Source organism: Mesoplodon densirostris, chromosome 4 (genome assembly GCF_025265405.1).
Source record: "Mesoplodon densirostris isolate mMesDen1 chromosome 4, mMesDen1 primary haplotype, whole genome shotgun sequence".
Lineage (NCBI taxonomy): Eukaryota > Metazoa > Chordata > Mammalia > Artiodactyla > Ziphiidae > Mesoplodon > Mesoplodon densirostris.
The window spans coordinates 170,205,807-170,230,470 of record NC_082664.1 but is presented as its reverse complement, the minus strand read 5'-3'; the positions used below and the strand labels follow the sequence as shown (position 1 = coordinate 170,230,470).

Sequence of the window (24,664 nt, the reverse complement as noted above, 5' to 3'; positions counted from 1 at the left end):
ATTTCAGTTCTATTGTTAGCAAAGAAAGGATTGGATAGGCAATCTATCCAATAGGTGGGACCATGGTTGTATTAGGAATTGACTGTCTCCTCAGTGATTTTTATTTTACCTAAGATTTAGTATCAGTCATCGATGCAGTACCCTTTCATCCATTTTTTTCCCTATTCTCCTGGTGTAGGAAGGCTACTAATATGTAGTATTCTTTATATAAAAATTTAAGATCATTTGCTTATTGTCACTCATATTGTAAAATTCATTAGAAATACGAGTGACAATAAGCATATGATACGTGTGTGTGTGTATCTTTTAAATAAAGACCAGAGAAAGGAATGGAGAGCGCACTTAAGACTGAACCATTTGCCTGCACAGTAAAGGAAGTAAATACTTCACCCTTATCCCGAGCGCCTGTCCTGAACATTCTGCTCAGGTCAGAGCTTATCAGGAGGCCTGTAGCCATAGCACATACCTCTGTGCGGTGAAGCATGTGCATGGGAGAGGGAAGAGATGGTGGCGAAAGATAAAAATAATGAGCCAGACTTAAGCCTAATGATAGGTTATGTTCTCTCACACTTAATTATATAACGGAGATACCTTTTTTTTTTCTCCTTATGATCAAAATAGCCTACTATTTATCATACTGCCATTAATGGTTTAATTACTAGTGACTGAGGAGGGTGATTTGCAGAGACCTAAAATTATGGCTAATCTCTGAGAAGAAAAAAAAGCAATTTAGTGCTCAGATAAGATAAATATGTTCTAATGTTGATTTCATGAATAAAGCAAATGTTTAATGTGGTCAGCATCTAATATCTGAGTCATAGCCATGGGATACTGCATTTTAAAAGAATGTTACTTAGTATGTTCGTGTCTAGTTATACCTCAGGTCAAATAATGCCCCTCAAATCAGGTTTGAATATGGTAAAATCTCTATGTCATGTTAAAGTGTAACATCAGTATTAGTCATGATCTTTAAGAACCAGGTAGTGTCTACAATTAAACTTCATTTTTAGGCTGTAATTAGGGAGACCATGTAATTTTTTTTTATTTTTTAATTTAATTTTTATTTTATTTATTTATTTTTATTGTTGGCTGTGCTGGGCCTTCACTGCAGCGCACGGACTCTTCGTTGAGGGCTCAGTAGCTGCAGCCTGTGGGCTTAGTTGTCCTGAGGCATGTGGGATCTTAGTTTCCCTACCAGTGATCGAACCCATGTCCCCTGCATTGGAAGGCAGATTCTTAACCACTGGACCACCAGGGAAGTCCCGGGAGACCATGTAATTTATCATCTGAACTAAGACCTTTTTTTTGGCCTAAGTATTTATAGTCTTGGGTAGATAAACGTGACTTTATTACAGGGTGATACAACTTTTAGCAACTTACCTTCATCCTCTCAACTAGTCGTAAGTTTTGCCTGCTCAGTTTTCAGATTTGATGGCAGTTAGTGTGACAGTGGGATTATTTTAGGCCCCTCTCCATAGTTCCTGACCTCTTTTTGGTCCATGTGTCCGTGCGGGGGGGGAAAGGAGTGACTACTTTCACTAGTGAGCTGGAGAGAAGAAATGAGCGTTGCCCAGCTAAGCCTCTCTGGGCTTTGTCCTGCTCCTCTGCCTGCCACAGGGGGCATTCTGCAGTGATCTCCACCAGGTGGCAGGCTTTCTGGGTGGGTTCTATGCTTGGGGGTGGGGAGGAGGTTGGGGAGGCCTGTGGGTGCTCATAAATTGGGTAAGTTTGATTTGAGCATAATTAATTAGTAACAGGAAGCCCATTGTGGCCACAATTTAGGCCTCTTCCTCTAAGCCAGCATGTCTAGCTAATGATGCTAGAAGTATTCTCCATTTGTTTAATTTCTGCCTCTTCTCAATTGGTTACATCTGTCCTGATGACGCCTTGTTTTAAACCTAGAGGTAGGCAGCTATGTTTCTGTTTGACCGTAGGCTTACCTGTTAGGGTCTGTGGCTTAAAAGTAACAATAAACTAGGACAGTTGTACGAGTGAAATGGAGAACGTTTAATAATCATGCTGAACAAGCTGGGCAAACAGGACCCATAGTTACTGTGTGTCCAACACACATGATCCTTTTTTTGGTTTGTTTGTTTGGTGTTTTTTTTTTTAACTTTTTTTAAAATTAATTTTTATTGGAGTATAGTTGCTTTACAATGTTGTGTTAGTTTCTGCTGTGCAGCAAAGTGACTCAGTTGTACATATACATATATCCCCTCGTTTTTGGATTTCCTTCCCATTTAGGTCACTGCAGCATTGAGTAGAGTTCCCTGTGCTATGCAGTAGGTTCTCATTAGCCAACACACATGATGCTTGATGATAACTAGACCCTGGCTTATGTAAAGAGCACCCTTTCCCCGCCTTTGCCTCATCACCTTTGCTGTTCTGGGCTGGATATCAGTTTATTTGATTTGGCTTGTTTTGAGCATCCTTCCACATTGGAGTATTTACTTCAGAAAACAGATTTTCTCAAGTTAATTCTTCTGTTCAAAAAAGGAGTATTAAAATTGTTTTTCTTTCTCTTATGTAAAATATTCTTTTAGATCCATTATAAAGAAGAGTATAAAAAGTCTAAAGACAAGTGTACATTTGTGACTGATACGCCTATGCTAAAACATGTAAAACAGATTGGCGCTTTTATTTCTGAGGTAAGGTATCAAAACTTGCAAATGGCTTTCATTTTCTTTTTCTATTTATGTAAGTAAAAGTCTGTGCATGAAAGTTAGACAATAATATTTTTGATAACACCACTGAATGTTGGTAATATCTGTATAATTACATAATTCTGTGCACTATGTCAATTAACTCATGTAAACTGATAAGTTTTATTATTTATGGTTGATGTATTTTATTATATGTCTATTTTGACTCTAACCCTTTCTTATTTACGTAAAATTACTCTTAAAAAGGGATATTTTTATTCAATAGAAAGTATTGGCAAAAGAGTTTTAGAAGTTCCATTATTTTATTTCTTAACAGACTTATTAGATATAAATGATTCAATATAATTTTGAAAATAAGTGAAACCAGCAGGTTCCATAAAATGTGGTTTCTTTGGTAAGTAATGTTAAATCAATTTGAACTATTTTTGAGTAGGATCAGTTCAACAGAGATACCTGTTATGAAACCACAGAGTGAGAAATACACTACATTCATTTTCCAGCTGAAATAGAGTCTTCTCCTGAGAGCATTTAGAACTGCGACTTATGTTGTCTTATAAAGCACAATGTTAACAGTAATTTCTGTGATGAGAAACTGCTGGTTTCTGTGAATATATCATTTCAAAGAGATAAACTTGAAAGGAAGATGATTACATAGTGTTGTAAATGACTGACCTCTAGTGTTTCGTAAGTTATGTTGGAAAAAGATCAATATGATATTCTCGGGATTATTTCTGTCAACATGAAAACATTTTGAAGAAAATTGGTAAATTTTAAGTACCCAAATCCAAAGAGTTATGGGAACGCAAGGCTTACACAGGCTATATGCTCAATAAATCGGCACTCAAATCTAGCTCCAAGTGGGAGTAACAGCAGGGACCTGTGGACAAGTGGGGAAAACCACGGTTTTGTTTATTTGTGTTAGCTATTAGTTCTCCTGCACAGAGAAAAGGAAGAGGGCGATCTGTTATGTTCCTTTGAACTTAATGTTCCCAAGAGTAAATAGTGAATGAGTGTCTCTCTTTATGAGTAATGATTGAGATCACTTAGAGACAGTGCAGATTGCACATGGGAAGGTGCACAAACAGCAAAAAAGCACCCCCTGCACCCCGCCATTGTGGTGGAAGGAGTTAAGAGGACTTGAATAAAGGAATGTTGTCCTTTGCATTCAGGTTCTAGCCTGTAAATTCTAATGACTTGTGTTTTCTGGAACAATTTAAATGTCTCATCGTTCTCATATGTTCCTTTGCTGATCAAACATGGCATTGTCAATACACACAAATAGGTTTACTTTGAGAACTGTGCATGGGTTTAAACAGAAAAATAGTCATTATTATTTTTTTACCAAATTGATTTAAGGTTTTTAATTTGAGGTATAATTGACATTTAACATTTTATTAGTTTCAGGTGCACAGTGTACATGATTCGATACTTGTATGCATTCTGAAAGGATAACCACAAGTCTGCTTACCATCTGTCACCACACAGAGTCACACATCTTATTTCTTTTTTTTCCCTTGTGATGAGAACTTTTAATATCTACTCTCCTAGCAACTTTCAAATGTGCAGTACAGTGTTATTAACTATAGTCACCATGCTGGACCTTATGTCCCCATGTATTTATTTTATGACTGGAACTTTGTACCTCTTAACTCCTTTCACCCATTTCCCCCATCGCTCAACCCCCCTCTCCCAGTCGTTATTTTCTTGCATGTTTCATTTAAAGGTTTTACCATGATAAAGTGGATTTCTTTATCTTTATTCAGATATGTTCGTCAGGTTCAGTATCTAAGATTAAAATGGACTTTATATTTTTTAACTGATTCTGTTTCTGAAGAAAGTACTTTTTTGTTCTCTTTCAATATTCACAATAAAAAAAGCTAAGAAATATTTTTTCCCTTTTCTTTCTCCCTGCCCAGGCAAAATACAAAGGCACCATTAAGGCGGACCTTTCCAATTCACTTTATAAGCAGATGCCAGCCACAATTGACAGTGTCTTTGCAAGAGAAGTTACACAGCTACAGAGTGAGGTGTGGTTTTCCTGAATTATTATATAATTATGTAGACCAAACATATACCTAGTGCAAATTGTTCAGCATTTTAAAAAGAGTTGTTTGTCTTAGATATTAAATACGGAGTGAAAAGTTGGAAGCGACTGATCCATGTGCTGTCAGCTGTCGCTGGTGGAATCAGATAATGACAGGGACCTGCCAGTATGTCAGTTACATGATGCTGTTTTTCCTAGTCCCATTCACCACTACTAATAGAGCAAATTTAAATCTTATTTAGACAGTTTACTTAGATTACAATCTTATAGCAAATATTAAACTAGTCTTTAATTTAACTATGATCTTTAAGTGGAAAACATTCCAGTAGCTTATTAAAAGTTGCATAAAGAATTAATGGTTAAATTCAGGATCCACAGATCTGTGCTCCATCAATTAGACAAGTGGTTCCTGAATTTCTTTTCCGTGGATGGTGTTTTTCACTTGGTAGACTATCTCAGGCTACCAAAAAAGAGCCTCCACCAGGCGGAAATGGCCATTTTAGTGATTGCAAGTTGCAGATGAACTTAAGAACTGTCATCATGTAAACTCATTTTGAATCCACAACAGCTTAGGAGTAATTTTCCCTTTATAGTACATCAACACAGAAGGAATCCTTAATGCATTTAATCTATTGTGTTTCTTAAAACAAAATTTCAAAGCAGAATATTTCGCCTCTTTCTCACTCCTATTATTGCTTTGTTTTCTTCATAGCACGATCTGATTTTTTTTTTTTTTGGTTACTTTATTAATCCCTAAGAGAGCAGGGACCTTATCTGTCTTGTTCCCTGCTCCACCTCTGTGCTTAGAACAGTCCCTGGAACACAGGGAGGATTCAGTAAAAACTTGTAAAATGGATTTTTGTTCAATTTATTGACTTCCTTTCTAAGGAGATGTTTCCTTTTACATAGTTTATGTTTTTCATGCTACATTTTTAGTTAATAATAATAAATACAAAGAAATGCTTACTATGTGTCAGGTACTGTTCTATGCATTTCACATATATTTATATCATTTAATCCTCACAACTGCATGAAATATCCTCATTTTGGAGATGTAGAAACTGAAGCACAGAGAGGTTAGGTAACTTGCCCAAGGTCGCACAGCTAATACATGGCAGAGCCAGCACATGAACATGGATAGATTGGCTCCAGAGTCTGGGTTCTTAACTATACCCCTTACCACCACTTTTTACTATTTCTATCCCTCTTTTTCTTATTAAACAAGTTACTTGTTTTTTCAGAATCTTTTCACTTTTAGGTAGAGGATATCTAGATAATTTTAAAATAGTCTGAAAATAGATTACTCTTGAACAATACCAAGTATTGTTATCCTTTGCAGAATATCTTTAAGTACTTCATTATCACAAACTTAAATGTCCACTATGTACCCAGCTTGGCAGTAAGCTAATCTCAGCAGTGCACATGAGGCTAAAAATATATGTCAGGGTTCTGCATGGCTGACCATGACTAATATGCCCCCTTTTTGTCCTGCCAATATCTGGTAACCCAGCCACTTGCTGATCACATGGACTACTTTATAAAGCAAGCAATTACAACACTTGATATTTGACAACATTTATGCAATAATAATAATAATAAGCAACAATTACACGATAAAGAAAAGAAACAATCTTTTCTTATTTTTATACTTGGGAAGGTAAGATTTTCAGATATTTACATCCTAATTGCTTTGGAAGGACACAACTTTTCTCAAATTTTTATGGCCTAAACACATCTATAGTACACAAATATATGCACATAGAACTTAACATACAAAATAATCCATATTGTACATTTTGGAATCTATCTCTTTTTTTCCAGAATAGGTTATCACTTACATTAGAATATGCACCCTAGGGAAGACATATGTGTACTCTCAAGGAGCAGCACTGCCCAGTGTTAGAGTCACTGAACTTGTTAGAAAGGAAGAACCTGGATTCCCAAGAAGGTATCTATTTCAAAGATTTATGTAATTGTAATAACATTTCTTTAGATTTACATAAATCTATTTTATTATTGTTAAAATTGCAATTCTCAATTGCCTAATAAGACAGGCAAGAAAGTAGAACTATTTGATAGTGTCTGTGATAATTATAGAACTAACCTTTTACCTTGTCCAAATAGTATCAGATTTGTGCCAACCTGAATTAGAGTATTAGTATTAGGCAAATACTAAAATATAACTGTGTTCCAACTTCTATTGAAAAGTATCCTAAACTTCTGACATTGGAACAAAATTTTATCTTAAAATCAATTTGCAAACATTCTCAGATGCTTACATTCAAACTAGAGTGATGAGGTGAAGTTAGCTAGGTAGAAAATGGCTGATAGGAAGAAACGCCTTAAAAAAAAGAGAGCGAGACAGATGTGGAGATTTTAGGAAGCCATTTTGTTAGATAACTCTCATTAAAAATTTTACAAGCAAAGATCACAGAGAAATCTTCTGGAAATGGATGGGCTGTGCCATGAAGTGCTGTGACCCTTCTCACCAAGGCTGTCTCAAGCAGAGACTAAATAATCCCTTATCACAGAAGTGATACAGGCTACTCAGGCATCCGAACTGAGGAGATGTATGAGAGCTTATGTTTTTATCTACAGTGGCCACAAGGTCCTGTTTCAGGAGCTTCAGGGCTGCCTGTGTTATGGGATTAAAAGTACATTTACCTATATAGTAGTTATGAAATATACTGTAAATCAGAAATATATGTATATGTGAGATATAAACATATAAGATGAAATATATAACATAAATGTGTATATTATTTGCATAAACATATTTACGTATAATTGATATAAGACTACTGCAAGTATCTTCCACTAATTAGGCATCTAGTGCCATAGCAACCTAATTCACAAGGTTGGAAGGAAACAGTATTAATCTAGGGAAATGCCACACAATAATGACAAATCCTAAGAAATCAAATGTATCAGAAAATTTATGAGTGTGACATAATTTTCCATTAGCTATTTTAAGGATGAAAATTAATATGATAAAGTTCAGCTGCCTCCAATTTGATGTAATCTTAATTCTAAAGTGATGCTTGGCAGCAGCTATAAATGAAATGACTATTTTAATGCTGAGAGTAGAAAATTACATAGCCTTTTTAAGAAAGGGTGCTTTTTAAAATTGTGCTTGATGACTCACCACTTCTATGATAACCCACAAAATGATCAGCTGCATTGGTTATGTTTGTAAGTTCACAAGTACCATAGTCAAAAATGCAAAATCAACCAGGCATCCAGCAAAAAGGAGACAGGCATATGCTAGTTTTTTTTTTTTCCTTACAACAGATCTCATAGAAGTTGTTTCTTGGCTTAAGAGACTTGGCCACTCACTAAACTCCTCCTTCCTTCCCACAAGTTATAATATGTAATGTAATGAAACTGAGATAATGGACTTTCTCAGTCTGAGTAGAGGTTCTTAATAGGTTTCCTGTTTAACATAATTAATTGGTGAAAATGTAAAAGATATGTTCATCAGAATTAGATATGCTGATGTATTAAGTCAACGGACAGACTCTAGCAAGATGAATTATCCCTGGAATAATGTGAGGTGCTGTATGCGAGGCCTAATAGTCAACCAGATGTGGGAACAGGGCTGAGCAGGAGTGAACAAGACTTAGGGGCATTAGCTGACAGAAATCTCAACACAGTGATCAAAAGGAAAATGGTGTGATCCATGGATGTGTTAATAGCATATAGCACATTTGAGATGATAATCTAGATTAAACTGAACAATTCTAATTAGGATAGGTCAGGCCATATCTGGGATACTGTGGACACCTTAAGAAAGAGGTGGGGGCCTCCCTGGTGGCGCAAGTGGTTGAGAGTCCGCCTGCCGATGCAGGGGATACGGGTTCGTGCCCCGGTCTGGGAGGATCCCATATGCCGCGAAGCGGCTGGGCCCGTGAGCCATGGCCGCTGAGCCTGCGCGTCCGGAGCCTGCGTGTCCGGAGCCTGTGCTCCGTGACGGGGGAGGCCACAACAGTGAGAGGCCCGCATACCGCAAAAGGAAAAAAAAAAAAAAAAAAAAAAGAAAGAGGTGGAAAAGTGGGAATTGTACTTCGGAGAGCGTTTAGAGTGTACAGAGGTTCAGTACCTTAATCTACGCAGACAGGTCCGGGGAATGGAAGCCACTGACAGCTGTGTTCCCACGTTTGGAGTTCTGTCCTGTGAACCAGATTCTTCCCTATGGCCAAATGGATGCAGCTCTGGGGAGATAGACTTGAGTTTCATTAAAGGAGGAGCTATGTATCAGTATCTTCAAAATTTAGAGACTGTGATACCCAGGTTGAGTTCTCTTTCACTGGAAGTTTTCAAGAAAAGCTCGGTGGGGGAAGCCAGAGAAGGGATTTGAACATTGATATTTGTGTTAGATGACTTTCCCTTTTTTTTGGTAGGATTGGATGCTTTTACTTAAAAATTTATCACTCTAATCCTTTAGACAAGTATATTATCTAAGTTAAGTGGGTGGTTAATTCTACTTATTAAAGCCTATGAGGAGTTTAAGCTCATGAGAATGTTTAAAACACTCATTTATTCATTCACTCACTAAACATTTATTGCATTTCTGTTCTCTGTCATTCAGTATGACTGGCACAGGATATTAAAAGATATGTAAGATACGGACACAGCTCTCAAGGAGCTCATGTTGGTAAAAAGTTTTCCCTTAAGTGTAACTGTATTTTTTCATTAAAAATTAGATCTTGTTTTGTTCTTGGTGACCACTGTTCTAGTTTTTCTTTTTTAAGTTACCTTTGTTCTGTGCCAAGTAATTCCAATTCCATTTAATATCTTATTATTAAACTTCTAATATATATATTTTAAATTAATTTTAAAATAATTCATTAATTTATTCTTGTTTTATTCTCATCCATTTAGTTATTCTTGTTTTTTTATTTACTTTTTTATACAGTATGTTCTTATTAGTCATCAATTTTATACACATCAGTGTACACCTGTCAATCCCAATCACCCAATTCATCACACCACCATCCCCACCCCCCTGCGGCTTTCCCCCCTTGGTGTCCATACATTTGTCCTCTACATCTGTGTCTCAACTTCTACCCTGCAGAGAGGTTCATCTGTACTATTTTTCTGGGTTCCACATAGATGCGTTAATATACGATATTTGTTTTTCTCTTTCTGACTTACTTCACTCTGTATGACAGTCTCTAGATCCATCCACGTCTCAACAAATGACCCAATATCGTTCCTTTTTATGGCTGAGTAATATTCCATTGTATATATGTACCACATCTTCTTCATCCATTCATCTGTTGATGGGCATTTAGGTTGCTTCCATGACCTGGCTGTTGTAAATAGTGCTGCAGTGAACATTGGGGTGCATGTGTCTTTTTTGAATCATGGTTTTCTCTGGGTATATGCCCAGTAGTGGGATTGCTGGATCATATGGTAATTCTATTTTTAGTTTTTTAAGGAACCTCCATACTGTCCTCCATAGTGGCTGTATCAATTTACATTCCCACCAACAGTGCAAGAGGGTTCCCTTTTCTCCACACCCTCTCCAGCATTTGTTGTTTGTAGATTTTCTGATGAAGCCCATTCTAACTGGTGTGAGGTGGTACCTCATTGTAGTTTTGATTTGCATTTCTCTAATAATTAGTGATGTTGAACAGCTTTTCATGTGATTCTTGGCTATCTGTATGTCTTCTTTGGAAAAATGTCTATTTAGATCTTCTGCCCATTTTTGGATTGAGTTGTTTGTTTCTTTAATATTGAGCTGCATGAGCTGTTTATATATTTTGGAGATTAATCCTTTGTCCGTTGATTCGTTTGCAAATGTTTTCTCCCATTTGAGGGTTGTCTTTTCGTCTTGTTTATGGTTTCCTTTGCTGTGCAAAAGCTTTTAAGTTTCATTAGGTCCCATTTGTTTATTTTTGTTTTTATTTCCATTACTCTAGGAGATGGATCAAAAAAGATCTTGCTGTGATTTATGTCAAAGAGTGTTCTTCCTATGTTTTCCTCCAAGAGTTTTATAGTGTCCAGTCTTACATTTAGGTCTCTAATCCATTTTGAGTTTATTTTTGTGTTTGGTGTTAGGGAGTGTTCTAATTTCATTGTTTTACATGTAGTTGTCCAGTTTTCCCAGCACCACTAGTTGAAGAGACTGTTCTCCATTGTATATCCTTGCCTCCTTTGTCATAGATTAGTTGACCATAGGTGCGTGGGTTTATCTCTGGTCCTTCTATCTTGTTCCATTGATCTATGTTTCTGTTTTTGTGCCAGTACCATATTGTCTTCATTACTGTAGCTTTGTAGTATAGTCTGAAGTCAGGGAGTCTGATTCCTCCAGCTCCGTTTGTTTCCCTCAAGACTGCTTTGGCTATTCGGGGTCTTTTGTGTCTCCATACAAATTTTAAGATTTTTTGTTCTAATTCTGTAAAAAATGCCATTGGTAATTTGATAGGGATTGCATTGCATCTGTAGATTGCTTTGGGTGGTATAGTCATTTTCACAGTATTGATTCTTCCAATCCAAGAACATGGTATATCTCTCCATCTGTTGATATCACCTTTAATTTCTTTCATCAGTGTCATAATTTTCTGCATACAGGTCTTTTGTCTCCTTAGGTAGGTTTATTCCTAGGTATTTTATTCTTTTTGTTGCAGTGGTAAATGGGAGTGTTTCCTTAATTTCTCTTTCAGATTTTTCATCATTAGTGTATAGGAATGCAAGAGATTTCTGTGCATTAATTTTGTATCCTGCAACTTTACCAAATTCATTGATTAGTTCTAGTAGTTTTCTGGTGGCATTTTTAGGATTCTGTATATATAGTATCATGTCATCTGCAAACAGTAACAGTTTTACTTCTTCTTTTCCAATTTGGATTCTTTTTATTTCTTTTTCTTCTCTGATTGCCATGGCTAGGACTTCCAAAACTATGTTGAGTAATAGTGGCGAGAGTGGACATCCTTGTCTTGCTCCTGATCTTAGAGGAAATGCTTTCAGTTTTTCACCATTGAGAATGATGTTTGCTGAGGGTTTGTGGTATATGGCCTTTATTATGTTGAGGTAGGTTCCCTCTATGCCCACTTTCCGGAGAGTTTTTATCATAAATGGGTGTTGAATTTTGTCAAAAGCTTTTTCTGCATCTATTGAGATGATCATATGGTTTTTATTCTTCAGTATGTCAATATGGTATATCACATTGATTGATTTGCATATACTGAAGAATCCTTGCATCCCTGGGATAAATCCCACGTGATCATGTGTCTGATCCTTTTAATGTGCTGTTGGATTCTGTTTGCTAGTATTTTGTTGAGGATTTTTGCATCTATATTCATCAGTGATATTGGTCCGTAATTTTCTTTTTTTGTAGTATCTTTGTCTGGTTTTGGTATCAGGGTGATGGTGGCCTCATAGAATGAGTTTGGGAGTGTTCCTTCCTCTGCAATTTTTTGGAAGAGTTTGAGAAGGATGGGTGTTAGCTGTTCTCTAGAACAGCTAGAATTAAGCTGGGAAGCTATCTAGTCCTGGACTTTTGTTTGTTGGAAGATTTTTAATCACAGTTTCAATTTCATTACTTGTGACTGGTCTGTTCATATTTTCTGTTTCTTCCTGGTTCAGTCTTGGAAGGTTATACCTTTCTAAGAATTTGTCCATTTCTTCCAGGTTCTCCAGTTTATTGGCATAGAGTTGCTTGTAGTAGTCTCTTTGGATGCTTTGTATTTCTGCGGTGTCTGTTGTAACTTTTCCTTTTTCATTTCTAATTTTATTGATTTGAGTCCTCTCTCTTTTTCTTGAAGAGTCTGGCTAATGGTTTATCAATTTTGGTTATCTTCTCAAAGAACCAGCTTTTAGTTTTATTGATCTTTGCTATTGTTTTCTTTGTTTCTATTTCATTTATTTTTGCTCTGATCTTTATGATTTCTTTCCTTCTGCTAACTTTGGGTTTTGTTTGTTCTTCTTTCTGTAGTTCCTTTAGGGGTAAGATTAGATTGTTTACTTGAGATTTTTCTTGTTTCTTGAGGTAGGCTTGTATAACTATAAACTTCCCTCTTAGAACTGCTTTTGCTGCATCCCATCGGTTTTGGATCATCATGTTTTCGTTGTCATTTGTCTCTAGGTATTTTTTGATTTCCTCTTTGATTTCTTCAGTGATCTCTTGGTTATTTAGTAATGTATTGTTTAGCCTCCATGTGTTTGTGTTTTTTACATTTCTTCCCTGTAATTCATTTCTAATCTCATAGCATTGTGGTCAGAAAAGATGCTTGATATGATTTCAATTTTCTTAAATTTACTGAGGCTTGATTTGTGACCCAAGATGTGATCTATCCTGGAGAATGTTCCGTGCGCACTTGAGAAGAAAGTGTAATCTGCAGTTTTTGGATGGAATGTCCTTTAAATATCAATTAAATATATCTGGTCTATTGTATCATTTAAAGCTTGTTTCCTTATTTATTTTCATTTTGGATGATCTGTCCATTGGTGTAAGTGAGGTGTTAAAGTCCCCCACTATTATTGTGTTACTGTAGATTTCCTCTTTTATAGCTGTTAGCAGTTGCCTTATGTATTGAGGTGCTCCTATGTTGGGTGCATATATATTTATAATTGTTATATCTTCTTCTTGGATTGATCCCCTGATCATTATGTATTGTCCCTTGTCTCTTGTCACATTCTTTTTTTTTTTTTTTTTTTTTTTTTTTTTTTTTTGCGGTATGCGGGCCTCTCACTGTTGTGGCCTCCCCCGTTGCGGAGCACAGGCTCCGGACGCGCAGGCTCCGGACGCGCAGGCTCAGCGGCCATGGCTCACGGGCCCAGCCGCTCCGCGGCATATGGGATCCTCCCAGACCGGGGCACGAACCCGTATCCCCTGCATCGGCAGGCGGACTCTCAACCACTTGCGCCACCAGGGAGGCCCGTAACATTCTTTTTTTAAAGTCTATTTTTCTGATATGAGTACTGCTACTCCAGCTTTCTTTTGATTTCCATTTGCATGGAATATCTTTTTCCATCCCCTCACTTTCAGTCTGCATGTGTCCCTAGGTCTGAAGTGGGTCTCTTGTAGACAGCATATAGATGGGTCTTGTTTTTGTATCCATTCAGCAAGCCTGTGTCTTTTGGTTGGAGCATTTAATCCATTCACGTTTAAGGTAATTATTGATATGTATGTTCCTATGACCATTTTCTTAATTCTTTTGGGTTTGTTTTTGTAGGTCCTTTTCTTCCCTTGTGTTTCCCACTTAGAGAAGTTCCTTTAGCATTTGTTGTAGAGCTGGTTTGGTGGTGCTGAATTGTCTTAGCTTTTGCTTGTCTGTGAAGCTTTTGATTTCTCCATCGAATCTGAATGAGATCCTTGCCAGGTAGAGTAATCTTGGTTGTAGGTTCTTCCCCTTCATCGCTCTAAGTATATCTTGCCACTCCCTTCTGGCTTGTAGAGTTTCTGCTGAGAAATCAGCTGTTAACCTTATGGCAGTTCCCTTGTATGTTATTTGTCATTTTTCCCTTGCTGCTTTCAATAATTTTTCTTTGTCTTTAATTTTTGCCAATTTGATTACCATGTGTCTCGGCGTGTTTCTCCTTGGGTTTATCCTGTATGGGACTTGCTGCTCTTCCTGCACTTGGGTGGCTATTTCCTTTCCCATGTTAGGGAAGTTTTCGACTATAATCTCTTCAGATATTTTCTGGGGTCCTATTTCTTCACTCACTGAGCAAATATTTATTGCAGTTTATGTCTGGCAGCATTCTGGGTTCTGAGCATTTATTGAACTAGACAGTTATATTCTAGTAAGAGAAGACAGAAAATAAGTAATTTTACAAAAATTAAACCGAGTAATTTAAACTTGTGAAGGAAATAAATAGGATAATATAGCATTAGACTGAGAGTAAGGGGATAATTTGCTGTCTTATGGATCTTCTTTAATTTCTAACTCTGTTGAGGTTGGTTAGTTCTACTTCTGAAGTACTTCTGATTATTCTTATGCCTTCTCTCCATCCCTGTGTGGGACAGATTTAATATGGTGGTGATGGGTGGCATTGCTATGATGCTTATTTCCCTAACAGAGAACAAGGCTTGACATATGTGAGAATTTTGTTAGATTTTCTCCCAAAGTTTAGGGCTTTTAATAAGGTTTATATTCTATTATAGCTGTGCCTCCATAAAATCATAATAATCAATTAAAAATGAACAATTCACTTTTAAATATCCAGTCACTTCCCCAGTTTTGTCATTTGCTTTCCCAAGCTTCAAACCTTGAACATTTATGACCCTAAAACCTCTTGGATGTGGAAGATTTCCCAAAACCGTAGCTGAGATTTAAGCTAGATGAATGTGAGTTGGGATTTCAGTGTGTGGACAAAGACTTTTGAAATAAATGACAAAGAGTTAGAATTAGGAGTCTAAACAGAAGCACAAAGATTAAAGTATTATGTATATTATTTTGTTATAGACGCTTAGGCAAATTTGACCATTAATGGTGGTATTCAACTATATGAAATCCAGACGGAACACTGAAATTTAAAAGGTAAGAAATTTCATACACCTGTAAATGAAACTAACAATTATTTGTGTTTTTCTTAAGATTGCTTACAAGCAGAAGCACGATGCTGCCAAAGGATTCTCAGATTATGCCCACATGAAGGAACCGCCTGAGATCAAACATGCCATGGAGGTGAATAAGCACCAGAGTCACGTAAGCAAGCCATTCCTCATGATTTTCTGGAAAATTGTAGTTAACTGACATCAGGGCTAATGGGTATGTTTTTGAAGTTTAAATGTTACAACATTCCCGTTCAAAAAGAACTTCAAAGTTTCTTTTATTTTTATGTCCCTGTGTTCAGTCAGAAGCACATCTGAATTATTCTGTCAATTGTTATTAGAACCTTGTAGAATGCCTTCAAAATGTCAGGCACTTGCAGACCTGGGAAACTGGGTTTTTAACAGCAATTCCTAGAACTTCCTTGACTTGATGGCGTTACTCCCATGGTTTACAGTGCAGAATTGCAGAAGAACTGGGATGCTAGTGAGATTGTACCCCACTGTGGTTTCTTTTGGAATTCATGTAAGGGCCAGATTGTCACACTTAAGACCCAAGGGGAGTAGGAAAGCAATAGATGCGTAACAGCCGGCTTAGAAGCAGAAGCCAAGAGAGAGGAAACAAGCCCATAGAAAACACATTTATTCTTTGGCTATAAGGTAACAAGTACATCAAAACCTTCATGTGTTTGCTCAATTACCACTACTATCTTGGGGGCCTAGAAGAATATTTCTTCCTGAAATTTCAGTGGAAGCTTATTTGTCTCCTTATCATGAATTCTTTGCTCTCTAGAAGGAATGTAGGAACTGTTTGTCAGGTTCTTTATGGGTTAGAATCAGTTAAGAGAAAGTGTTTGCCTTCGTTGGGTTAAAAAGCTCCCTTTCTTTGAAAAGTACCTGAAACATCTCTGTCATCTCACAGAGGCTCTGCCCCACCACTTAGTTGTCTTACTGAATGGTGCTTTGCTGCCTCAGGGCCTCCAGAGCCCCAGCTGTGCAGTGTCTCTTTGTAGGATGGCAACAGTTATGTGATATTAAATTGCAATAGGTCAATGCTTAAGTAAAAGCTGAGTGAGCTTTTACATTTTAATCCAAATGTATAAACACATGCCGATACCAAAAGTGCTTTTCTAAAATGGGTTAAGATTGATAAGAGATGAAGAAGCCACATGTCTGTAGTTACCAGCAAGGCCATTTTACCAGGAGGCTTTATGAGAACTTGACTATCATAATCATAATAACTACCACTTAGCAAGCACTGCCGCGCACAAGAGATTATGCCAAGACTTTGATCATTTCCAGTTCTTGCAAAATCCGTGTACTGATTCTCATTTTGCAGATGAAGAAAATGAGACTAAAGAATCGAACTCCCTAGTCCACTCTTTCCGTTACACCCAGCTGCCTCCCTCTTGAAGGTCACTGGTTATTGGTCAAGATTTTAAATGAAAAATTTTAAATGTAGGGCAAAATAGGTTATCATTAGAATTCAGATCAATGAATCCAGTGCATTTGCAAGAAAGAAAAACTGGACCCTGAGCTTCCACTGTTTGGAGTGGAAGAAACTTTGAACTCCCATAGATGGCGAGGCTTCGAAGGCAGTCTGGTGGTCTGGGGAGATGACTGGCATTACACAGCTCCTTGGGGAGCTCTGAAATTCAATGAAATTCAAATACGGAAGTTCCTTATCATAGAGCTGAAGTTATTATTTTAACTCTGCCTTTTCTTTTAAAAAGTCTTTGATTGAGGGATTGAGGGAATAGAGTATAAAGCCCCTTTCTCCTCCATCCAATACTGTGTACTTATGGGAGAAGGATGTATTTACTTACAGTCCTGTGCCTGCTTGGCTCAACCTTTACATGCAAAGTTTGTACATATAATAGGATTTAGAAAGTGTTTAAGACTATTTACTCAGATTTAAGGGGAGAATGATATTTGTATTCTACCTGTGAAGTAGTTGATATTCCCCTAGAGTCAAGTCACTGAGAATAATACATTTGTTGTCCCAAAGATATGAAATTTAAACGTGGGTCTTGAAAACCAAAGGAAAGCAAGTACGTCTCTTGGTTCAGTAGGTGAGGCTGCAGCATCTCCGTGGAAGACAAAACCGTGTCTCCCAGAAGACTTCAGTTGAATGAAATTCATCTGCAGAGAATTTAACTAATAGGGTTACCTTTTCATGATGCGGAATGTCACTTTGCACTATGCCTATTAATGACTTAATTTAATTTAAAATAAAATATGTTGTCACGTGTGCATCTGATTTACCTAGAAACAGTGCACTGTCAGCATCTTTGCTTATCTTTTTATGTTTCCACCAAAATCGAGTCAGCTTTCTGATATCTGTTAGAGAACCAAGAAACTGGGATGATTACAGTTAATAGCTTTTATTTCTACCTCCTTTTTGGTCAGACTTTTCAATGGGCCAAATGGAATCAATCATCAATGGGCCAAAAGGAATCATTTTTCTTTCAGAACCTTACTGTCCCTTATGCCTTTGGAGATGTGAATAAGCAGGGTGGGGGTGAGGATCCTTTCTGACTGGCCAACTGAATTTCCACCTCTGAATAACTGAGAGTTCCAAGGGGAAGAGTACTGTGGGGGCAGTAGTCTCTTCTTTCACCCCAAATTCGATGATCATGGAACAGGAAAAAATTATTTCTCATAATATCCTCCACTGTCACATATGATAGAAAAGGAGTTGGGAGTCGGGCCAGGGTTAAAATGCTTCCTTTGCCACATGTTGCCTGGATGACCTTGGACAACTTACAGATGTCTCCAAATCTGTTTTTTTTTTTTTTTTCATCTGTAAAGTTGGGCAGTGATACCCATCTCACAGGGCTCTTGCAAGTGGTAAATGAGATATGATATGTAAAGGGCTCTGTAGAAGAGCCAGTCCATAAAATATTAGTTCTGTTTGGTCCTCCTTCAGTTTTAAAGGGTGGTTTAAGAGTTTAGGGTGATACATATAGCTGATTCACTTTGTTGTACAGCAGAAACTAACACAACATTGTAAAGCAATTATACTCCAATAAAAATACTAAAAAAAAAGAGTTTAGGGTGATATCATAGTTAATTCAAAACATGAAACTAGATGAAATTTCTAAAAAGGCCAAATCAATATGAAATTTATATTAAGAAGCATTTAGGTCAGAAGGGCATATTCAGAAGGTTCCTGAACCCAGATAACTACCTATCTTGTTGATACTGCAGTCAAAGAATGATTAAAAAGAGCCAATCTAAATTTTTTTGTATCTTCAGGGATGTACCCCTGCCAAATTTTTTCTAATGTAATTAGAGGAACTGGAGATACTCTATCCTGTTAGTTTCCCCTAAAGATGGGCTTGAAATGAAAACCCCAGTAACATTAATAGTTTTCATGAATCTTATCAGAGACATGAAGTCCAGTACTTCTAAAGCAAGTCAAACAAATTTTAAACTGCCATTTTAAGTTTTATAAATAATGTGGTCTGTATAGACTTGTGATGAAATTAGAGTGGTAAATGTTCCCAAAATGCCATATTGGTAATCAGTTCAATGTGTATTAGAAAGAAGTATCCAGCAGGGGAAACCAGAGACTTAATGTTCTTTTCAAGAATGATATATGTACTTTCTTAACATTAATAAAAACTTTTCTCTTAGAGGAAAACATAGGCAGAACACTCTTTGACATAAATCACAGCAAGATCTTTTTTGACCCACCTCCTAGAGTAATGGAAATAAAATAAAAAATAAACAAATGGGACCTAATGAAACTTAAAAGCTTTTGCACAGCAAAGGAAACCATAAACGACGAAAAGACAACCCTCAAATGGGAGAAAATATTTGCAAACGAAGCAACTGATGAAGGATTAATCTCCAAAATATACAAGCAGCTCATGCAGCTCAATATCAGAAAAAACAAACAGTCCAATCCAAAAATGGGCAGAAGACCTAAACAGACATTTCTCCAAAGAAGACATACAGATTGCCAACAAACACATGAAGAGATACTCAACATCACTAATCATTAGAGAAATGCAAATCAAAACCACAAAGAGGTATCACCCCACCACGGTCAGAATGGCCATCATCAAAAAATCTACAAACAATAAATGCTGGAGAGGGTGTGGAGAAAAGGGAACCCTCTTGCACTGTTGGTGGGAATGTAAATTGATACAGCCACTATGGAGAACAGTATGGAGGTTCCTTAAAAAACTAAAAATAGAACTACCATATGACCCAGCAGTCCCACTACTGGGCTTATACCCTGAGAAAATCATAATTCAAAAAGATACATGTACCACAAAGTTCACTGCAGCACTATTTACAATAGCCAGGACATGAAAGCAACCTAAATGTCCATCGACAGATGAGTGGGTAAAGAAGATGTGGCACATATATACAATGGAATATTACTCTACCATAAAAAGGAACAAAACTGAGTTATTTGTAATGAGGTGGATGGACCTAGAGTCTGTCATACAGAGTGAAGTAAGTCAGAAAGAGAAAAACAAATACCGTATGCTAACACATATATACGGAATCTAGAAAAATGGTACTGATGAGCCTAGTGGCAGGGCAGGAATAAAGATGCAGATGTAGGGAATGGACTTGAGGACACGTGGTGAAGGGTAAGCTGGGACGAAGTGAGAGAGTAGCACCGACATATATACACTACCACATGTAAAATGGATGGCTGGTGGGAAGCTGCTGCATAGCACAGGGAGATCAGCTCGGTGCTTTGTGACCACCTAGAGGGGTGGGTTAGGGAGGGTGGGAGGGAGGCTCAAGAGGGAGGAGATATGGGGATGTATGTATACATATAGCTGATTCACTTTGTTGTGCAACAGAAACTAACACAACATTGTAAAGCAATTATATTCCAGTAAATATGAAAAAAAACCTAATAAGCAGACAATTTCTATTCCATCAGACAGAGAGAAATCTTAAGGATAAATCAGTTAAATGATACTGGAAAAACATTTGTGACTCTTTGATTCCGTGATGTGACTTAAAATAACAGTGCTTTTAGAATTTAGTATTAAAATAGGTATGTTAGTATTTTGTTCATCTCTAAGGCAGAATAGTTAGTAATACCTATCCTGCTTTCTTCACAAGATTGTGGTGGTGATAAAATTAAATCATGTATAAAAAAACTTTTGTCAACTCTCAAATGCTTTTATAAACAATGATAATACTGCTAATAATGATAAAGTGTTAGATACAGCTCTATATTTTACTCCACTGTTCAGAAAATTGAAAAACAATTTTGTTTTCTTATGAATATCAGATCCTGCATTTACTTATATTTCAAAGGTTTATATTTTCCTTTAAAAATAATATTTACGATTTAATGATTTAGTTGTTTTTTACATGCAGCATACCCAAACAGAAATAAGTCTTATTAAGATAGAATTTCCAGTCCAAGTGACTACTTGATGACACTTGGAGGGCTTCTCTAACGTAAGAGTTGATGACAGAAGAATTTCTTGAGGCTGACTGAACTGATGTTTGAGGTTGTGACTGAATACAGTTTACACTACTTACTTCTGTCCTACATACCTATCCTGTCTAGTTTCTTCTCACCAAGGATCATTTTAACCTTCACCAGAGTAGCAAAGGGAATGAATGAGTTCGGGGCCAGTTGGATTTGCTTTCTTTTAGTCTGTCTGCTCACATTGCCCTTAGCCTCACAGGTATCTGTCTGTGGCTTCCATCCTGCCTGCCATCCCTCAGCTCTCAATCTCTGCATCTCCAAGTGCTTGAATTTCACTGTATGGACCATCATGGTGGAGGTTTTGCTTTTCTCTCGTTTATTAACTCACCTATTGAAGAATCTCAAATCACTGTTGTCTAAACATGAAGAGCTTGCTGCAGAGACACTGGGAATCCTTTGCTCGATGTGTCTGGCTGTACGTGAAGAATAAACGCAGCCATTTCACTTCCATTTTCAATATCTAATTGAAAGTTCTTCTTCTTGGCCAAGTCCAACCGAGAACAATACAAGGAAGGGGATTCTGGATAACTAGTTCTAGCCTTGGGAGGGAGTGTTGATGGAGCCCAGTTGAGTACAGACAATCGAGCACAGCAAGGGAGGGGTAAGGATTTAAGAAATTAATGTGTTTAAAGTGTTTAGAACAGCACCTGGCACGTGGGACACTCGGCATGACTGTAGGATACATGCAAAAGATGTGGCCTTTCTACTCTACAGGAGTAGAAAGATTATAAGGGGAGCATAAGCTGAGATTAAAAGACAATGAAATGAGATGAAAATACAAGCTGAGGGAGAAAGTGAACATGGTGAGATAAGGAAGAAATTCAATGACAGATTTTGATAGAATTAAGATCTTTTTTTTTACATCTTTATTGGAATATAATTGCTTTACAATGGTGTGTTAGTTTCTGCTTTCTAACAAAGTGAATCAGTTATACATATACATATGTTCCCGTATCTCTTCCCTCTTGCGTCTCCCTCCCTCCCACGATAGAATTAAAATCTTAAAAAAAAAAGTTTAACTATAGTTGATTTGCAATATTGTGTTAGTTTCAGATGATAAAATTAAAATCTTTCTTGGAGGCAATAAAGAATAGATTTGACACTGCAGAAAAACGTATGAAATGGAGGCTGCATTTGGAGTTTCTAGGTTCAGTAACAGAAATCCATCTCATGTTAGCTCAAGTGAAAAACGAGAATTTATTGGTTTGGGTAACTGGGAAATTCAAGCTACCTTCAGGCATAACTGGCTCCAAAGGCTCCACAGTGTCACGAGGACTCTCCTTCTCTTCCCATCTCTTGGCTCTGCTTGCTTCTGTATGACTTCACTTGCAGACAGACTCTGTCTAGGTGGTCTCAAGGCTGGTGTTTCCAAAATTAAATCATCCTCACAGCAACTGATCCCAGAGGAAAGGACAGCTGTTCTTTTTCCCCCGGCCTCAGATCCATCAATGACTCTGGCCTTGCTTGGTTATGTGTCTGCCCTCGATTTAATCATGGTTTCCCAAGGGTTGGGGTATCTGATTGGACAACCTGTCACATGGTCCCTCCTGTCACTAGGCAGGAAGGCTGCTTTTGATGGCCCCGCTAGATCACGTGGAGTGAGGGAGGGGCAGTTTCCAAATAAATAATGCTGCTAGGCAGATTTTTAAAAAATTAACACATGTCTACTACAAAGGAATAATTTAGGAAAATGATCCAGATATGTGGAAAAGGGCAAGGAAGTAAATTTCAGTGGGGAAAAAAAAGGTGGGAGGAAGAGATCAAGCATATACAGTAATAATTCTAGGTGCTCCTGAGGAAGAAACCATAACTAGTCTTTGCAAAAATATTATATACTACTAAAAAGATAAAGCAGTTTATCTTGAGTGCAAAATAAATGTATAAAAATGATAATAATATGATAATGATTGTATTTTCCTGTATAGGACCTATAGAAGATAAGGATGAAACTTCACTGAAAGCTAAAATAAAAGATTTAAAGAAATGGAGAAATATACCTTCTCCTGTGAACAGACTGAAATCTTGTTGAGATATCATTTTTCCCTACATTGTTTGGTAGGTTTAGTGCAATGCCCATTAAAATTCCATTTGTTTCCTATGTGGAACTTACTAGGATTATTCTAATGTTCATTAGTGAGAATAACTAGTTTAAAATTAAGAAAAAATTTGAAATAGAAGAGTCATAAAGGGAACTTGGTTTAATGGATATAAATCGTTATAGTCATACATTTAAGAAATGTGTGAGTGAAGCAGTGAATGTTAAGTCCTTAATATGGTAGCTGGTACATAATAAATGGCCTGAAATGACAATTATTATTACTGCTATTATTATTATTTCTCCTCTTTCTTCCCTCCCCCTTTCACTTATCCTCCCTCTGCCTCCTTTTTCATTCTCTTACTCTGAGGACACGATAAGGAACAAAACATTAAATAAAACGAGGCAAAATCAGTCATTGACCCTCAGGCCTGCACCTGTCCTGGGTTGATTTTCAGGAATTTTCAGAGATTTTCAGGAATCTCTGTTTTTCTTCTTATTCAAAACAGTTTTTTATAGAACACCATCTCGTCTTGAGAAGACTGCCTGGAGAATGGGGTCCCGTCTGTCGTCGTTGTCCCAACACAGTGAGCATTTAGGGTTTGGATTATTCAGAAAAGAAAGAGTGTATGTGTGTTTGCCCTTCCTCTGACAAACCTCTCTTCCACTGTAACGTTTGTTTTTTTTTTTAACATCTTTATTGGAGTATAATTGCTTTACAATGGTGTGTTAGTTTCTTCTTTATAACAAAGTGAATCAGCTACACATATACATATGTTCCCATATCTCATCCCTCTTGCGTCTCCCTCCCTCCCACCCTCCCTATCCCACCCACTGTAACGTTTTTATTCTTCCTCAGTTGTGACGGCCTGAGGAAGGGAACAAACACATGTTGCAGACATTTGAGAAATGTCAGATGAGCTTCCCTTGGCCCTAAGTAACAGGTTAGGTGGAGGAAGATGACTAATCTGCTCGGGTAACCTTGTTTCCGATGTTCAGACATCCCTTCAGCTAGCGAAAATCAGGAGCTTGCCGCTCTCAGTGTCCCTCAGAGGAAGCCCCCGTTCCTGTGGGATAACCTCAAGCCTTGATATTCTGGGAGATCGGTAGAGACAGGCTCCTGGGCTTTTCTCCTGTGTGGCTCTGTGGTGTCCGCTTGTTTGAATGTGCAGCTCATGTCAATCTTAATATTTGTTTTGAGTCACATATGCTGGCCTCTAATTTGCAATTTACATGGATGATGGGGCCCTATTCATTGTCCCGCTCCCGCCGCCTTTGTGCTGTTCACCTCTCTTCACGCAGCCATTAGGCTGAACAGCATATAATTAGGTAACCCATGTAAAGCATAGATTTCTGAAAGGTTGCAGCTCTTTTCAAAAAGTAAGGGTTTACATTTTTACCCTCATTCTTTTCTAAACAAAAAGGCATTCCCCCCTACGGCTTTCATCTGAATGTAGTAACTTAGAAACAGTTAGTCTTGTAGGTGGGTAATAATTTTGGTTTGTTTTCACCTGAGAGTCTGTTTTTGTTTACACAGTTTGTGTTTAACTTGGTGCAGGCTGAGGTTGATTGGCCATCATTTGTAGATGAGTGTGTTGCTTTTTGAAGCCAATCAAAATTGGCTTATTTTAAATCCCTGAAGATTTTAAACTCACCCAACAAAATAACTCAGTTTTCAGATTACTTTTGTCTCTTTTGCTACCGGTGTGCACAAAACCTACTTAAAATTGCTTAACGTAAAGCCTATGAAAATGCAGGTAGTGAAGGAAACAGATGTTCTTGCCAAAATTATGCTAATTATATTTAAGCTGTGTTCACTTGTCAGACAGGTTCATGATTATAAACATAGTTTAAAAGTAGTTGGTGGTGAGGCCAATGTAAGCTCTTTTTTTTTTTCAATTAATTAATTTATTTGGCTGCGTCAGGTCTTAGTTGTGGCACGCGGGAT

General features: G+C 37.3%; 1 protein-coding gene across 3 annotated transcripts in view; it reads left to right on the top strand.

The window, feature by feature from the left end:
* The window catches only part of NEBL (nebulette), a 348,466-nt gene that overhangs the window by 239,781 nt on the left and 84,021 nt on the right, over nt 1-24,664 (top strand). Inside the window, exons 3-5 of one of the 3 annotated variants that reach the window (XM_060095441.1) lie at nt 2,544-2,648; nt 4,580-4,690; nt 15,252-15,362. The exons of the other annotated variants lie outside the window; for them this stretch is intronic. Coding sequence (XP_059951424.1) covers nt 2,544-2,648; nt 4,580-4,690; nt 15,252-15,362 — 327 coding nt within the window. The remainder of the gene's footprint in view (nt 1-2,543; nt 2,649-4,579; nt 4,691-15,251; nt 15,363-24,664) is intronic. 3 annotated transcript variants of the gene reach the window in all.